The following is a 15,758-nucleotide window of genomic DNA, read 5'->3' on the forward strand; positions in this document are numbered from 1 at the left end:
AGCAGAGCTGGAGAGGCGGATGGATGAAGGAGCTGGAAGGGCAAGTGCCAAGGAGGACCGGGCGACACCCGAGGTTGTGGGTCAGAGAGGGCAGGCTGTAGTGATGCACCCAGGTAAGCAGTACGCCGCCCCTACCCGGCCAAGCCCAGGGCGCAATGAAGCACCGCCGCCCAGCCCTCCTGCAGGCTTACAGGAGGTCCCCACTGACCACACCGAGGCTTGGGCGATTACCGCTGGTTCCGGCAGTGAGGATGGCTCCCTAGACAGCGCGGGCCCCGATCACCTCGTGGGCCCCTTTCCGAGCCCTCCCACCGGCATACCTGGTGCATCCTCACCTGGGATAAATTGGGACGCAACAGCGGTCTGTGACCTGGGACTGGCTCGTCCAATACTCCCTGCCCCGACCCCGCTTGCCACCCACATAGCCTGCGCATGGCAGCTGGAACAATTCCGGTACGCAAGGGAGTGCCAGGAGGAGAAGAGAAGAGCAAAAGAGGCAGCTAACCTGGCCTCCAAGGCCCGCATCAGGAGATCACACAAAGGGTCCCAGGGCCCAGTCAGTAGGGGCCAAGTCCTGGACTTTAGACTGGAGGAGGGCTGGGGCTTCATACGGGAGCCTGGCCTGGGAAAGGACGTGTTTCTCTCCCGCCGGGATATAGAAGAACACTTGGAGAGAGGCCACCCAGGGCGCGATGTCCAGCCTGGCGACTTGGTAGAATAGACGCGGCTGATGGGAAACCGAGGGTGGTACGCCCTGAACGTCCACATACTTCGTGAGGAAGCAGACCCGGTGGAACCAGCTTGCCGCAGCCCCACTCCAGCCCGAACCCAGGCCGCAGCACCCTGCAGCAGACCTGCAACAAGCACGCAGGAGACCCAGACAAAGATCTCCGCGGCCTACCTGCTGCCTGGAGCCATGCCAGAGGGGGATCACCACATCTATCCTCGAGAATAAAGTGATGAAGAAGTAACAGAACTGTAAATAACCCCTGCATGTCTGCCCAGTGTGCTTTGTGAAGATGTCACCCTCTTGCCCCTGTTCTTTTTGAAGACGCCCCTTACCCCTTCCCACTTCTGAAAGTGTGTGCAACCAGGCCACTGGACATTGTGTGGCTGCTCTGTCGTGTAATCGTTTAACCAGGCCACTGGACTTAGTGGCTGGTTCTGCCCCCTATGTAAGTTAAAGTTGAACAGACGTTTGGGCCACAGGACTATGTGTGGTCAGTGACCCCAATGTAAATAGTTGCACCAGTTGTGCCCCCTACCAGAATTATGGTGGGAGTAACCTGAACCAGTGCATTAGACTGTAAAGTGCACCAAAGACTTTAAAAGTTTTATTTTCCTAAGTTTGCAACGTTTAAGAAAAGTGCCTCCCATAAAGGGATGAAAAGTTTTATGGTTTAATGTTTTATGCATATAAAAATTTGCAATTCTCCACTGTTTTCTTGTTTCAGCCCGCGGACGTGCTGGGATTTGCTATGGGGGAGTGTGGCGCCCCTGAGGCTTCCGTCGCCGCACCTTAGCCAGAGGTGTGATGTCCCATCCTGGGTAAGGACAAGGGTACATACCGGTTCACAGGCAAATTCGCACTACATCTATTGTCAGGCATATTTTGGGACCGGAGATAGTGGCAGCTACCCCCATTATTCTGACTCAGGGGGCCGTAAGACTCATCTCTTCTCCCATAGGGTGGGGCCTAGCAACAAGGAGAGTGGGAGGAGCCAACTAGAAATTGAGAGTAGAAACAGGGAGTTCAAGCAGTGTGCGTGAGGCAGAGGAGGAGAGTGGTAGTAGGTTGAGACAGTGAAGAGAGAGAAGTTTCCTGGTGGAGATCCTTGGGCCCAGCTAGGCCCAGGTGACACCACAGACAGAGAAGAGAGGATCCCAGGGCCACGGAAGGGCATACCTGCTCGTGGCCTGCTCCACAGGAAGATCGGGTGGAGGGGCCTGGCTGCATTCGGGGACGGTCCCCAGACAGAGGGAAGAAAGACATTTCCTCATAAAGTAACACCGAAGGCCCAGGGTGGTTGCAGGCGCCCAGGGCCACCACCTGCCATATAACCCCTGGGAAGAGGTCAAGATTCCTGTAAGGCAAGTCCTCTTGACCAGATTCTGGGCAGAGGCCGAGACTAGTTCATCTAACAAAGTCGAGGCTAAGAAGTCAGCCAAGGAAAGAGACTTAAAAGTGGTGCACTGGTATTAACCCTAAGAATTACCTAGGATCGGCAGAGGCACTGGATAGTGAATTCCAGCACTCCAATGGCAACCAGTCTGCTGCAGCCCTGGCAACAGTGAGTAAAAGACCTTGAACTGCAACCTCTGGTGTCACTTCGTTTATTCCGCCCTGCACCGCATCATTCACAAAACACCATAGACTCTTACAAGCACCAACGGTTGCCCCGGGGTACCGCTACACCTGTGGGGAGCAGAACCATCCCAGCTGCCATTACATCAGCCCCGGAGGCCCTATCCAGCAGCGGCGGCTCCATAGCCGCAATCCACAGGTGGCATCACGAATATATATTTCCATAAACTTTATTATTGATCAGCACCCCTCCATACTGCCACTTTGATTGACCCCACTAGGGTCACGGAGTCGGGCTCCGCCACCGCTGACTACCCCGGACTAGTCCGGCCTGACACTGAGTAACCTAAGGCCCTGTGGTGGGCGAGTCATATCCATATTTTTAGCTTTATCACCATAAAAGGAGTAGGGCTGTCAATGTCTGCCCCTGTTTCCAGTGCAACCCAGTTCAGCATTACAGTACACACCGTGAAGCTATGACAGTCACCTTCCTTAATGGTCCCATATTGATAGGAGTAAAGCCTTGCACCCCAAGAGGTCTAGCGGTAAACAGCTCGGTTGGTTGACTACACACTGAGCCACTCCATCCAAGGATTGGTCTTTATTTACACTGCCGCTCACACCCTGGGTCTCTGGCCACACTTGTGGTTCACGCTATCTTGCCTTCTGTCTCCTATTTTCTGTTGCCACAAACCACCCAATATGGGACCTTCACGACTGACCAACTATACTCTGTCCATTTGCTCACTAAGCCTTCGCTGACTCCTTCCAGAATGAACCATCACTTTCCTTATCAGCTGACCCCTCCTAGGGTGGGCTACTCCCAACACTTAAATGTTTCTGTCCCTGATGTCTACTGTTGGGCAGAACTTCCTAACAAACAGAAACTCTCCAAATCCTTCTCAAATACTGAAATCTTGCTTCTGCTGATGTCTTAATGTAAGCACCCTTTACATTTTTTTGCGGCCCTTCAGATTGGTTCAGTATTACAATGTGGCCCTTAGACCAAAACTTATTGTTCACTCCTGTTCTAAATTTTCAAGTATTGTGGCATACAGTATATTAGTGTTATTGGTTATCTCTGATGCTGCTGATAACATATACATACTGTAGGTGTGTTGCTCTAAATAAAAGAAGTATTAGAAAATGTAGAATATAAATCCACTCTTTACCTCTTTGAGCTGTTCGAATTGTTCTCTGAGAGCACAGAGACTTGTGCTTTTTTCCCTGAGTTCCTTTTGTAAACGGATATTTGTCACATTTTCCTGGATAGTTGACCTACAAGAATACAGTTGTGTTTACTCTTCTAGCACTATATACCACATATGTCTCTGGTTTTGAGGGTGGCAATAGTATTGTTCTTTCATTACATAAAATAGCATCCTATTATTAGGCACAAAAGCTCACCGTTGGTCCTCTACTTGCTGCATTTGATGCAGGGAAAGGATCATCTCTGTTCTTAGTTCCTGTGGTTGACTATAAACCATGTTCTTCAGTAAGGCTGTAGACCGATCATCCGCACTATTGGATTGCCTTCCAATAATCTTCAACCTAATACCATAAAATATATTAGTAGTCATCTCTATATTGTAGCCTGGAGGCCAAGCTTTCATAGAGCCTTAATTTCTAATAGTATGAATCCTACAAGATGTCATATTTATGACTCCTACTTGTTGTAAAGAAGAAGTTGGAAACCTGGCAAGGAGCAGTGATGGTATACATTGAACTCAAATATATGTTCAGAGTATATTTATATACTTACAGTCTGTCAATCTCTGCTCTGGTTTCGTCACTGAGACCTTCAACACAAAAATCCCCAGTCATGCGTTGGTGTCCGATATCTGTTCCGTGTACAACTAGACCTTAAAATATAAACTGTTAGATAAAGGCAATCTCCCAGCACCAAAACGACTGTTCAAACCAAGCACAAGCCATTGTTGTTGAACACTTGGCATGGCTGGAAAATTCAGTGCTCCCATCTTACTTGTTTGCCATCTACTTCCACCCTCTTCTGACAACTGCAAAGTCAGATCTGTAAATCAAGGAAGAGGGGGTGGAGATACATGGAAAGCAAATAGGTGGAATGGTGCATTCAACTTCTTTATTACGGCAAAGGTACCCCGAGCGCCTGTGCTTGTTTTGAACAGTCATTTAATGCTGCCAAACACCCTTTAATCTAGAGAATGTGGGGACTTTGTGTAAGGCTATGTTCACATAACAGCCCCCCCAAAAAATCAATCCGATATTCATCCAGAAAAGTGGGACAATTTTTTCCTCACTTGTCATCTGTGTGCTGTCAGTAAGAAATCCGATTTTACAGTAGCAGTGATTAATCATTTACAGGACCATTTACAGTTTCCTATGCTACAGAATTGTACTGTATTCGGAAATTGTTTTTCTTGCACCCGTATACTTGAATGGGTGCTTTTTTTCTGCAGACAGATTCTGTCAGTGAGGCTGGACTCACACGAGCGTATGGCATCCGATGCGAGAGCATCGGATGCGATATGCTAATGCCCCCTGGCTCAGGCTCTGTTGTGAGCCTGAGCCGAGTGTCATGCGACTGTAACCCGATCTTGCGATCGGGTCACAGCTGTGAAGCTGAGTGCGGGCGCAGCGGAGGAGAGGGAGGGGTTATTTCTCCCATCTCCTCCACTGTCAGCCTGTGCGTATATCGCACTGCACTGGGATAACATCCAAGTGCAGTCCGATGTATCTCTCGCATCCATTCACTTGAATGGGTGCGAGGGATACGGCTCTCGCAGACAATCGCAGCATGCTGCCGCTTTTCTCGCATCCAGAATCTGGATGCGAGAAAAGCTGACCAACAGCTCAACCTCATTGCCTGACATTGGTCAGAGTGCAATGCGAGAATTTCTCGCATTGCACTCGTCCGATTTTCACGCTCGTGTGAGCGTACCCTTAAAAAAATAATGGTCATCTGCACTGCCCCATTGAATAACATGGTACAGTGTGCTATTCTATAAAAAAATCAGATAGCACATGCCTGGTTTATACGGTGGTGTGAGTTATAAATTGGATCATCTGTCTTTTGGTCATCTTTTTCCAAGTGTGCCTTACTTACCTTTTTTATATTTATCTGGCAATACTATGGCTTTTCTAACACCAGAATCAGTCCGAGCCATTACTGTGCTGTAGGGACAATGCCGACAACTATTTTGGAACTGCAGCCTTTCCTTGTAAGTAGATAGCCGGTGCCTCAGTGCTTCATTTCTACGTTCTAAGTCTCTCACACGCTCCTGCAAGTCTTCAATCATTTCTTCAGACTCTAAATCTCTTCCATCTTTCCTTGCACCAGGTGCTTTCTTTTCTCCTTTCTTTCCAAGGTCTGAAGTCAAGCGAAGCAATTTAGTGGCCATTCTGTTTAAGAAAACACAGATCTAATTTGCCTGGCGCACCCTTATGCTTTGCTAACCTGTATAATACTTCAACTATATATAAATGTCAAATGTTATTGTAATTATTCTGATATTTATTGGCAAACTAAAACAAATACTATGGACGACACACAATTCTCTACTGCCTGAATTTGTGTACCTCTTAATTTTGTCTTCTTGTCTCCTGGCATAGTCCTTGAGTAGTAGGTTCTCCTCATGAAGACGGAGAAAATTGTCCTCAAGCTCTTCTCGAGATATTACACAAACTCTCCGTCTAGCCTTCAAATCTTGTTCTCCATAACAAAACACATATGAGTAAATGCATTTAGAAAAATAGACAAGAAACACTTGACAAACAGTAGATATTTACCAACTGCTCAGAGCAGGGATCAGTAGACATTCAAGATATCTGGCTATTTTCATGCTATCCTCTACTCCAGGGGTCCCTAACCTGTGGCTTGGTAGACACATGTTGCTCGCAGGCCCGTGATGTGTGGCTCACGGCTGAATTCCAGCTTAGTGCATCAACACCAGGTCTAGCAAACAGCTGTGAAGGGAAGATCCCCAGATATTGATTCTTGTGAGTAGCCCAACACAGAAGAGCATAACTGAATCTGTAGGAACCCCTGGGGCTTAGTATACTGCCACGGTGTGACTTCTCTGGCAAAGCTTTGACTGTCATACCTATAAAGGCGGCTCTGGGTGTCAGTGGGTTCAGAGCTGGATGTGGCTCTTGACCCTCTCTCACAGCTGAATGTGGCTCAAGACCCTTTTTCAGAGATGAATGTGGCTCTCAAGATCAGAAAGTTTGGAGACCTCTGCTGTACTCAGAAGTAGAAAAACTGCTTCCTCATAGGTCTGTGTTTCACAGTTCCATTCCTCGCCCTTTTAGTGAAATGTTTGTTGGTAAATCATGTGGAGATCAGTGAGATTTGATCAATGCTATTGAGTGTGGTGAATCTCACACACTTTCTGACAGCTTACATACTCTATAGTAGCGAAAGGTCATGGGTGCCCAACAGCATGGTCATGTATGAAGTGAGCATGACTGACTGTGCTTGCTATATATAACTGTTATGATCATTTGCCACAAGTACCTATTATTTTGATATCTTTGCTAAACCTGAGATTATCTTTGTGCCTGAAATGTTGATAATGCTTAAACCTTATCATAAATATAAAATCCATAATATCCATATAACATACATCATAAACATGCTACTGAAAAAAATAAGTACAGTAGTAACTATAGATGAGCAGACCCGTGGAAGTTCAGGTTCTGCAGGTTCAGCCGGATTTTATATAAAGTTCTGTTCCCGAACTTGATACAAACCCCATTGGAACTGACTGATTGGGCAGTTCAACTCTCCACCACATACAGCTCGCCATAAACAGAGAACCTCTAGGGGAAGGAGGGTGGAATTTTTTTTATTATATATTTTTTTTGTGCACACTACATCCAAATAATGCTGATTTTACCCCCAGTGAGAGCCATTGAGAGACTATAAGTGGCTCTCACTGGTCCGAGCACTGAGCGTACCTAAGCACAGCAGTACTTGCCTGAGTGGCTTACATACGTAAAGCACCCAGACTCTCTACTCTACGAACATCTCCACTAGTAAAAAAAGCAACATCTGAAATTTTTATGCAGCTTGTGGCCGCAGCGCGCTCCATCAGTCCCAGATACTGGAAAACTCCCACAACTCCTCCTATTTCTGAGTGGTACATGGAGATGGGAACTATTTGTAGGATGGAAGAGCTCGCCGCCGACACCGCCGACACTAGGGACACATTTTATAAGACCTGGAACGAATGGATAATGTTTAGGGATTCACCTGACTTTCACAAACTGTTTTAATAAAGTAGATCTCAGAGGCATCTTCTTCCCACCCCCCCTCTCCCTCCTCCCCCCTTCCTACTTTCTTCTTGCTACCTATCCTATGCCTTATCTTTCTCTTATACCCTTACACACTTTATGCTCTTGATACTTACTTCTAATCACATAAATACCGATAATACGGAATATCATAATCTTGATGAGTTCTAATTGCAAGTTTAACCAAGAGGTAGAGAAACTGTCTAGCTTGTTCTTCCCCACTTTACATGCGGTAATCTCTACATTAGGGATTACCATTCTTAGTTTTAGCATCTTGAACATCGTCATAATTTCTGTATGTCTGATTATACGTATAAGTATCTGTTTTGAAATTACAGAAAGTTTGTTGATTTTATACATGTATCAGTACCTGGGAAAATAACTGATAATTGATATGCTTCTTGATTGTGACATCGGCTGGCTGCTCTCTGTACATGACTCTTTACATGACTTTATATGCGATTTTACTTTGTTATCTTGTTAATATTTCAATAAAGATAGATTGAACATAAAAATTTTATGCAGCTTGTCTATCATGTACAAGTCTGGCCTGACATTTTTTTCCTACGTTATTCCAGAATCTGCTACTCATCTATGAATGTCATTTGATTCTTTGCGGATTGGCTACTATCTGTATATATATATATATATATATATATATATATATATACACACTGTATATATATATATATATATATATATATGTATATATATATATATATATATATATATATATACGCATGTATATATATATGTATATACAGTATATATATATATATATATATATCTATCTATAGATATATAGATATATATATATATATATATATATATATATATAAAAAAAGTCTGTATGACACCCAGGGCCTGATGTGAATTTCTACTGTTATTTTTTTATAAAAAAAAATGATATCCACATTTAGGCGTACAGTAACAGCTCAGCCATAACTCTGTGTTTAAAGAGAACCTGTTACTAAATCATCAGTGACCATTTTTTGTTCCTCTTTTGTTACCGCATTCTGTTTTTTCTCCGGTCACTTATGTGACTCCAGATATGTAGTTATTTTTATTTAGCGCTAATTTTTATGGTGTTTACAAGGGGGCATAACTCACCCGATTCTCTGGAGACCAGTCATTGGACTTGTCTGAATATTATCACCTGTAAAGACCATATAAATAGCACTAAATTAAGGGTGTGTGCCCGCATAGCAGATTTGTGTGCAGATTTTCTGCACACAAAACTGCACATTTTGGCAGGTAAAACACAGCAAAAAAAACACACTCTTTTTTTGTAGCTTTTTCTCATTTTTTAAAGCGCTTTTTTCATGGAAATCCAAGGGGTTCCTCTGCTGTACCCCCGTGAGCGCTGCAGGGTGTCTGGTTGGGACCTGGCTTTCACTGCCAGGAGCGGTTCCTACTTCGCTCTCGGAGTTTAACCTCCTAAATGCTGCAATCAATCGTGATTGCAGCATTGAGGAGGCAAGGAGAGGAATCTTTTACCTCTCCCAGGCGATCGGTCCCTGTAATGTGATCACAGAGACCCAATCGCTGCCACAGTAACCCTGGGTCAACAGCATGACGACCCCGGGTTACTGAGCTACGGAGAGCCTCACACACCATGCCAGATGCATGGTGTGTGAGGCAAAATGTCAGTGCTGCGACTACAGCACTGACAGATATAATCCATTGTAGTGATTGAGCATGACCACTGCAATGGATTATATCAGACGCAGGAAAAAAACGCAGAAAGAATTTACTTGTTGAAGATTTTTTCTGCACTTAGATCTGCAAGGAAATAATCTGCAACATGTGCACAGCAAGTCAGGATTGTCATAGACATTACTGGGATTGCGTTTTTCCTTGCAGTATTGATTAAAATCCGCAAGAAAAAACGCATGAAAACGCACTGCAAAAATGCACCATAGGCACACAGCCTAAGGCCCCCTTCACACGTCCGTGATACACGTGCGTGTTTGGTCCGTTTCCGTATATACCGAAGACACGGCCAAACGTGCACCAATGTTAATCTATGATTGTGGTCACACGTCCGTTATTTCATTATGTCCGTGTGTGCGTGTCCGTGATCCGTATGTGTTTGCGTTTGGCACGGATGCATGTCCGTTATCTGCACGGAGCACGCACACGTGGACACAATGAAAGTCTATGGGTATGTGCACACACGTTAGTAAACACGTATGCATATACCTATAGTCCGTGTCCGTTTGGTGTTTTTATTTCTAGTGATGTCGGCTATTCTTTCTATTTCTGTGTATGTCGGTCAATCTCCCTGAGTCCGTCGGTCAGTCTCTCTGTCTCTCTGTCGGTCTCTCTGTCTGTCTGTCCCTCTCTCACAGTCTGTCGGTCAGTTTCCCCCCCTCTCTCATACTTACCGTTCCCCGATCTCCGGCGCAGCCCTGCACGGCATTCACACTGCTGCGGCGGCTTTTACTATTTTGAAAAAGCCGGCCGCCCATTAAACAATCTCGTATTCCCTGCTTTCCCCGCCCACCGGCGCCTATGATTGGTTACAGTGAGACACGCCCCCACGCTGAGTGACAGGTGTCACACTGCACCCAATCACAGCAGCCGGTGGGCGTGTCTATACTGTGCAGTAAAATAAATAAATAAATAATTAAAAAAAAACGGCGTGCGGTTCCCCCCAATTTTAATGCCAGCCAGATAAAGCCATACGGCTGAAGGCTGGTATTCTCAGGATGGGGAGCTCCACGTTATGGGGAGCCCCCCACCCTAACAATATCAGTCAGCAGCCGCCCAGAATTGCCGCATACATTATATGCGACAGTTCTGGGGCTGTACCCGGCTCTTCCCGATTTTCCCTGGTGCCGTTGGCAAATCGGGGTAATAAGGAGTTATTGGCAGCCCATAGCTGCCAATAAGTCCTAGATTAATCATGTCAGGCGTCTATGAGACACCTTCCATGATTAATCTGTAAGTGACAGTAAAAAAACACACACACCCGAAAAAATCCTTTATTTGAAATAAAAAACACACACAAATTCCCTCATTACCAATTTATTAACCCCGACAAACCCTCCATGTCCGGCGTACTCCACGGACCTCCAGCGTCGCGTCCAGCTCTGCTGCATGGAGGTGACAGGAGCAGCAGAAGACTCCGCCGCTCCGGTCACCTCCACACAGCAAATGAGGTGAGTAGCGCGATCAGCTGCTGTCAGTCAGGTAACTCGCGGCCACCGCTGGATCCAGCGGTGGCCGCGGGTAACCTCAGTGACAGCAGCTGATCGCGCTACTCATCTCATTAGCTGCGTGGAGGTGACCGGAGCGGCGGAGTCTTCTGCTGCTCCTGTCACCTCCATGCAGCAGAGCTGGACGCGACGCTGGAGGTCCGTGGAGTACGCCGGACATGGAGGGTTTGTCGGGGTTAATAAATTGGTAATGAGGGAATTTGTGTGTGTTTTTTATTTCAAATAAAGGATTTTTTCGGGTGTGTGTGTTTTTTTACTGTCACTTACAGATTAATCATGGAAGGTGTCTCATAGACGCCTGACATGATTAATCTAGGACTTATTGGCAGCTATGGGCTGCCAATAACTCCTTATTACCCCGATTTGCCAACGGCACCAGGGCAAATCGGGAAGAGCCGGGTACAGCCCCAGAACTGTCGCATATAATGTATGCGGCAATTCTGGGCGGCTGCTGACTGATATTGTTAGGGTGGGGGGCTCCCCATAACGTGGAGCTCCCCATCCTGAGAATACCAGCCTTCAGCCGTATGGCTTTATCTGGCTGGCATTAAAATTGGGGGGAACCGCACGCCGTTTTTTTTTAATTATTTATTTATTTATTTTACTGCACAGTATAGACACGCCCACCGGCTGCTGTGATTGGGTGCAGTGTGACACCTGTCACTCAGCGTGGGGGCGTGTCTCACTGTAACCAATCATAGGCGCCGGTGGGCGGGGAAAGCAGGGAATACGAGATTGTTTAATGGGCGGCCGGCTTTTTCAAAATAGTAAAAGCCGCCGCAGCAGTGTGAATGCCGTGCAGCGCTGCGCCGGAGATCGGGGAACGGTGAGTATGAGAGAGGGGGGGAAACTTCAGTCAATCGGGGGATTAGCGGTCACCGGTGAATCCTTCACAGGTGACCGCTAATCAGTACTCGACACAGACAGAGCCGCGGTATGAGGATGAAGTCGGGTGAAGTTCACCCGAGTTCATTCTCATCGCGCAACTCTGTCTGCTGTCAGCCGACATTTATAAACGACATTGTGCATCACACACACGGACATTACACACGGACATTACACGTACACATACACGTTAATTCCACACGCACACACGGACGTTCTGCACACAAACACGGCTAGCATACGCAATTCACACAGGTGCCACACGGACCATAAAAACGGACACAAAAACGGGACACGGACCCGAAAAACGGCCCGTAACACACGTGCGTGTTTTTCACGGACGTGTGAAGGGGGCCTAAAGCAGGCTTTTCCATAATGTCTTGCAGATCTATCACATGGTATAGAGCAGCCAATCAGGAGGGACTATCATAGGCTGTATAAAAGCATAGGCAGGGAATGCAGCAGATTTTATTATGGTAAATCTGAAAGTGAGAATATCTCACCTTAGACATAGAGATTGGGATATAAATCCAAAAAACACTAAATAAACTTTACATATCATATGTGTCAGCACAGCAATGAAGACCATTTACCATCCGTTTCCCCATATCCATAAATGTTGAGGTCACTTTAGCCTTACTAAGGCTGTGTTTGCAATAAAGACCTAGAAATTAGATGTACACAGTGCTGGAGAGTGTTATACACAACTTTTCAGGCCCAGTGGAGTACTTGTAATTTGCTGTAAATTTAATTTTTGGGATATTTGATGAAGCTAATGTTATGATAGACACCATGCTGTAATCTCATGATGTTGTTTGGGTGTTAGTATCAAAAGATGCCAGTGTTCTAGGATGCTGGCATGGGAGGGTGAGGAAGTCTACCAAAGAAGTGTGAATCTGCTCATCTCTAGTATTTACTCCATTTTTTGACGTTATACAACACTACATAACTATTAAATATAACCTATGGGCTCTCAGAATGTCTATTGATATAACAATTTTTGAGTATCTTTCCTTAGAACGCTGTGCTATTCCTTCAGGGATGTATGGATAAATGAATGACTGGGCATTACCATTTACCTTGTCCATAGCGTTTCTCCATACACAGTCTGACATTCCACAACTAATGCCTAAAGCCCGCTTTACACGCTGCAATGTATCTTACAATGTGTCGGCAGGGTCACGTCGTAAGTGACGCACATCCGGCATTGTAAGTTAGGCTGCTTTCACACTACGTTTTTTTAACATGCGTCATGAACGTTTTTTTTAACGCAAAAACGGAACCAGTGCAAATGCGTTTTCATTTCAATGCATTTGCAATGGACTCGCGTCAACATGCGTTCACATGCGTTTGCGTGCGTTATAGTGAGGATCAAGCGACTTGCAGTTTTTTAACATTTTTCAAAAACGCTACTTGTAGCGTTTTTGAGCTGCGTCCAAATACTTCAAATTGCTGGATCCTGACTATACTGCACGCAAACACATGTGAACACTGGCATGCTGATAGACAGGATCCTGCTTGCTCTACTGAGCATGCCCAGAAACCTGCCTCGGGTGATCAGTCTCTCTCTCCCTTTCCCTCTCCGTCTCTCTCCGCCTCCCTCTCGCCCCCTCCCTCTCTGTCTCTCTCCCTCTCCTTCTCCTCTCTCATCCTCTCCCTCCTCTCCTCTCTCCACCTCTCCCTCTCCCCCGCCTGAGAGCTACGGACACTCGTAACCAAGATAAATATCGGGTAACCAAGGAAAGCCCTTCTCTTAGTTACCCGATGTTTACGTTGGTTACGTGTGCAGGGAGCCCGGCTCCTAGCACCTGCGGATGCTCGTAACCAACGTAAATATCTGGTATACAAGCAAGTTACCTGATGTTTACCTTGGTTACGAGCCTCTGCAGCTGTTAGAAGCCGGCTCCCAGTATATCACGTTTAGTTCCACTGACTCCCGATCACATGACTCCAATGCCCGCCCATAAACTTAAAGTGACAGGATCTGCAAAATAACACATGCAAGCGTTTTTTTGCTGTAAAAGCAGGATCCGAATTTACAGCAAAAAAAGTTCATGACGCATGTTAAAAAAACGTAGTGTGAAAGCAGCCTTACATTGCAGTGTGTGACAAGTACATGCGATTGAACATTAAAACGTTCATCGCATGCACATTGTTCATTTCTCTAGAATTGCACGTCAGATTGTTCATCGTTCCCGGGGTAGTACACATCGCAGTGTGTGACACCCCGGGAACGATGAACAGATCTTACCTGCGTCCTGCGGCTCCCGGCCCACAATGCAGAAGGAAGGAGGTGGGCGGGATGTTTGTCCCGCTCAGCTCCGCCCCTCCGCTTCTATTGGCCGGCTGCCGCTTGACGTCGATGTGACGCCGAGCGTCCCTCCCACTCCAGGAAGTGGACGTTCGCCGCCCACATCGAGATCGTATGGAAGGTAAGTACGTGTGACGGGGGTTAATCGTTTGTGCGGCACGTTCAACAAATTGATCGTGCCACACATACGATGGGGGCGTTGCAAATCACACACGAGATCATATGCGAAATTGCAACGTGTAAAGCAGGCTTAACTGTGACGGGACACATTCTTGACACAGAATAATGAAGCACAATTGTCCATATATTAATACATTTCTAAGCGAAATAACAAGAACACCACAATTCAATGTTCTAATTAGAGGTTCTCCAAGATAGAAAATACGAAGATTTACTAAAACTGAAAATTCAAGAGCACTGACAAATGGAGTGTCACCACAAAATCACAAGGAGAACCACAATATACGATACCTTTCAATTTGGGAGCCTTATGAGTCAGATACCTCTGGAAGTGAGTTGCCTTTGCTACATCTGTAAGATAGATGTAATGTTAATTAAATCAGTACCTACTTAGAATTTAAGAAGTTAACTTCAGTCAGTTTTAGAATACAGTACCTTGTATTGCTGAAATCACTGCCGGTCGGCAATCGGTGTCTTTCACAGGAAGGTCCGAAGAAGTCTCATCAAAAAGTGACATATTCAGTCTATCGCAAATTACTGCTCTAGACTAAAGACACATTATACGCACAGCAGAAAAGGGTTATGGCGAGGATCTCCAGATATTAGCTAGTTCATCCCGAAGGGCATAACTATCAGGCCAGTAAGTTATTTTATATATCTCGCTGTGAATAGGCTCCTTGCTGTATCCTTTTCATCTGTGTCACTTCTTACTCTGGATTATAGTTCTTGTAATCTCAGCCCATCTGGTGGGGGATGTATTAGCCAAACCATGTGGGGTATTAGTCACAGTTGAGCCAAATCCTCACAAGGAATAGACAGAGGAACACATTTTATTAATGAAGCAGAGAAATACCTTGTATTGCGTAAAATATATATATTTTTTTATCTTAGATTGCTATTTGTTAGTAGAACAATGCAAAAGCTCTATTTTATCATTTAAATTATTAGCATTACTACTGATCATAATGACATTATAACTATAACCAGGTATTATTATACTGTGAAAAAATTAGAAATGTAAAAAATAATGCATTTTATTAGATCACTGCATTTTTTTAATTATTGTTTTATTACTATGTATAAATCTAATTGTATCTAATCTACTATCTACCTATCTGTCTAGCAATCCATATATATCTATAAGCATATCTAAGTGTATCATTATCTATTTCAAATTTTCAAAATAGACAGCACCTAAAGGGAATCTCACATTGAACACCGCTTTTTAACTGAAGATAAAGGGTTAATTTACAGATAACATGCACTCCAATGCTGCCCAGCTTCCTTTCTGAAAGTGCAGCTACTGGGAGAAAGTGAACTTTTTTCTTCCTGGGAGCTGCTGGCTTTCAGTCATGGGAGCATGCACAGCACACCTACTGTCACTGCTCATCGCACCTCTCACTATACTATATGAGTAGCAGCTGTAAGCAATTCCTGGGACTTCGATTGACAGCTCCAGTCTGCACAGATACGCAGTACAACCGTTCATCAAAGTATCGGGGAGTGTTTACATCTGATGCTCATCGTATGGTGAATGGTGCGGTGCATTGTGACAGTAGACGTACCATTTACTGCATGTCCT

The 15,758-nt window shown here is 45.3% G+C and overlaps 1 protein-coding gene across 1 annotated transcript in view; it reads right to left on the bottom strand.

Moving 5' to 3' along the window:
- The window catches only part of RPGRIP1 (RPGR interacting protein 1), a 66,820-nt gene extending 52,015 nt beyond the window's left edge, over positions 1 to 14,805 (bottom strand). Inside the window, exons 1-7 of the mRNA XM_075341106.1 lie at positions 14,612 to 14,805; positions 14,468 to 14,527; positions 5,864 to 5,996; positions 5,391 to 5,686; positions 4,068 to 4,167; positions 3,713 to 3,856; positions 3,478 to 3,583 (exon numbers count right to left, since the gene is read on the bottom strand). Coding sequence (XP_075197221.1) covers positions 3,478 to 3,583; positions 3,713 to 3,856; positions 4,068 to 4,167; positions 5,391 to 5,686; positions 5,864 to 5,996; positions 14,468 to 14,527; positions 14,612 to 14,693 — 921 coding nt within the window. The 5' untranslated portion in view covers positions 14,694 to 14,805. The remainder of the gene's footprint in view (positions 1 to 3,477; positions 3,584 to 3,712; positions 3,857 to 4,067; positions 4,168 to 5,390; positions 5,687 to 5,863; positions 5,997 to 14,467; positions 14,528 to 14,611) is intronic.
- Positions 14,806 to 15,758: the final 953 nt, after the last annotated feature.

This window comes from Anomaloglossus baeobatrachus, chromosome 1 (assembly GCF_048569485.1).
Source record: "Anomaloglossus baeobatrachus isolate aAnoBae1 chromosome 1, aAnoBae1.hap1, whole genome shotgun sequence".
NCBI lineage: Eukaryota > Metazoa > Chordata > Amphibia > Anura > Aromobatidae > Anomaloglossus > Anomaloglossus baeobatrachus.